The sequence below is a fragment of the Cephus cinctus genome, unplaced genomic scaffold (genome assembly GCF_000341935.2).
Source record: "Cephus cinctus unplaced genomic scaffold, Ccin1 Ccin1_scaffold2987, whole genome shotgun sequence".
NCBI lineage: Eukaryota > Metazoa > Arthropoda > Insecta > Hymenoptera > Cephidae > Cephus > Cephus cinctus.
Genome location: NW_014334431.1, coordinates 1 through 2,838, shown reverse-complemented (window position 1 = coordinate 2,838; position 2,838 = coordinate 1). Strand labels below are relative to the sequence as shown.

The following is a 2,838-nucleotide window of genomic DNA, read 5'->3' as shown; positions in this document are numbered from 1 at the left end:
TTGGTTGCCAGGCCGCCTTTAGTACTGACTTAGCGCATTGCTACACGCGAGAAACTACTTGGCCTGGCGTTTGTCAATGGGGTCAGGAGACTCCCAGTACAACAACGTAATGTCGAGGAGAGTATAAAAACAAACTATAAAATTTCGCAACCTTTTCCAAAATCCGGAACATTGTTAAAATTGCAATAAATCATATTTTACTGTATTTTCGCGAACAAAATTCCAAAAGTTCTGCAAACTTGGAGTAGTGTGAAATATGTTATTTTATATCACCTATAAATTTTGCAACCGATTTAAAGATACGTAACATTTTTTTTATTAATAATTAATATTTTTCGTTACTAAACTAACCAAAACAAAGTGTCAAAAGTTCTGCAAACTTGGAGTAGTGTGAAATATGTTATTTTATATCACCTATAAATTTTGCAACCGATTTAAAGATACGTAACATTTTTTTTATTAATAATTAATATTTTTCGTTACTAAACTAACCAAAACAAAGTGTCAAAAGTTCTGCAAACTTGAAAGATATATCGGAATAATGTTCCGAGCAGTTGCATAAATTCGCAACCTTCTGCGTTGACCGGAACATATGTATTTATAATTTTTTTTATCAGTGGTCATTCAATCGAACTAGGTGGTCTCGGAATAATTACAAAAGTTGTGAATTTTGATTGCACATGCCAAAAGAATCTATTGTGATTTATTTACAAAATTGCAATCTTGTCCGCGATCAGGAACCTTGTGCGATGTTCAAAAATTGACTTTTTGCATTTTTATTATTTACATATATAATTATAATTATATGACATTTTTTTTCGGTCAGTTTAGTAACGAAAAATATTAATTATTAATAAAAAAATGTTACGTATCTTTAAATCGGTTGCAAAATTGATAGGTGATATAATATAACACATTTCACAGTACTCCAAGTTTGCAGAACTTTTGGAATTTTGTTCGCGAATATAGAGTAAAATTTGATTTATTGCAATTTTAACAATGTTCCGGACTTTTGAAAAGGTTGCAAAGTTTTATAGTTTGTTTTTATACTCTCCTAGGCATTGCATGTAAGTTTAACAACTTTTGGAATTATTGTTAAATTTTTTATTTTGAATGTCTGGAATTACTGGCCTAGTAGCAGTTAGCTTTAGCTTGCTACGACTATACCTCCCACCACGCAGCGACGATCCGCGGAAGTTCTTCATTCTGATTGGTGCATCTTAAATGCTTCCCATTTAAAAACTATTGCGGATTTTGTCAAACGGTTTGCGGGAGGGTACTCAGGGGACCTCCAGCCATCATCCACTTTCGGGTGTAAAAGTAGTTCTGGGACACTGTATATACAGTGGGACAACAAAGTCTCCGTATATCAAGCATGAAAATTTGTAGACATGTATAATTTTTAAAACATAGCAGGTAATAAAATATATATATATACTATTTCGAATTCTCTATGTACAACAGTGAAATGCAAAACAAGTTATTGACTATCTCACAGTTAGTTTATTATTAAATAAATATCAAAGATAAACTTAACGAAATCAGCGCCAACAGGATGTTCCAAAAAGCTCTCTGCTAAATGGACAGGACCTTATAAAATACTAGAAAAGAACTCTAAAGTAAACTACACTAAAAATGTGAATAAGAAATTACTAAAGGTTCATGTGAACCGCCTTAAGCATTTCCTCGCTTAAGTTTAAAAAGAAAGAGGTGTGCAGAGGATTGGAGTGAGGACAACACAAACTTAGATAAATTAAAACAACATAATTTATTCAAACAAAAGAAAAAAAAATTTATTTTTTTTACAAAATTTGGACTAGAACCAACTCTCTGGTTCGTAGTCCTCCTCCCCGAACAGCTTTCGGAGGCAGAAGAGGTCTGGCTCCGTTACACTCCCCTGTCCCCAGTGCCAGTCCACCAGGGAACGGAGATCCGCCCGGACTCGCCTTCTCATTCGCATTTCGCGAATATTGATGAAATCGAGCTAGAAAAAAAAAGGGAAAACAGACAATGAATAATTGCAAAGGACAAGCAAATTCAAAAAAAAAAAGTAAGTTCAAATACTCACTCCGGACAACGAAATAGTTAGCGCCCTCTCAATCCTTTTCCAGAGCACAACCTCGGCCCTCCGCAAAAGGTCGGCGGTCCTCTCTGCCTCAGACAGGACCCTTACCCCTGTGGGGAAAGGAGCCTCCGCCGACAATCTTGAATTGGAAGTGTTACTTGGACACATGTTCAATGCTGTCTAATGCGCAGCCACAGCTAATTCACGCTTTATATAGCTACAAAACTTATACGTCACAAAAGGCTGAATGACAATTCTCTACTTACCTTTCATACAATGCCAAAACTGCACATGTTGCAGGTTCACCGCACTAAGGTTCGGGACGACCCAGATCCAAAACGCACCAGCTCAGCAATTGACGATAAGAGAATTCAATACTACTCCAGGGATATACTTCGAAAAAATGGGAAACCTCGTGAACTATAAGGATACTTGGAAGTTGGTTATTCAAACTGACCTAAGCCCCATATTTGAAAGAGAGGCTACCATCAAGCATTACTTATGGAAAACTAAAAAAATGTGTGGAACAACCACTCTAGAATTGCAAAGAATATGCAAGGCTTTCAGCATTTCTTCTAAGGCTCGTCTTCAGGAAATAGAAGCCAAATTAGAATACGTTAAGGAAACCACACTCGATCCACCATCAAAAAGGAAAAGAGGACTAATTGACGGACTAGGACCTTTAGCCAAATCCTTGTTCGGTACAATAGATGCCGAGGATGCTAAACTGATAAATGAGCAGATAACGGCTCTTAATAAAGAAGGAAGCGCAT

General features: G+C 36.3%; 1 protein-coding gene across 1 annotated transcript; it reads right to left on the bottom strand.

Annotated features, from left to right (window-relative positions):
• Nucleotides 1-1,816: 1,816 nt before the first annotated feature.
• LOC112495357 lies at nucleotides 1,817-2,522 on the bottom strand. Its single transcript, XM_025091609.1, has 2 exons — nucleotides 2,069-2,522; nucleotides 1,817-1,984 (listed from the first exon to the last, which is right to left on the bottom strand). Exons 1-2 carry the CDS (start codon nucleotides 2,231-2,233, stop codon nucleotides 1,817-1,819), a joined length of 333 nt encoding a protein of 110 aa, XP_024947377.1. The 5' UTR covers nucleotides 2,234-2,522.
• Nucleotides 2,523-2,838: the final 316 nt, after the last annotated feature.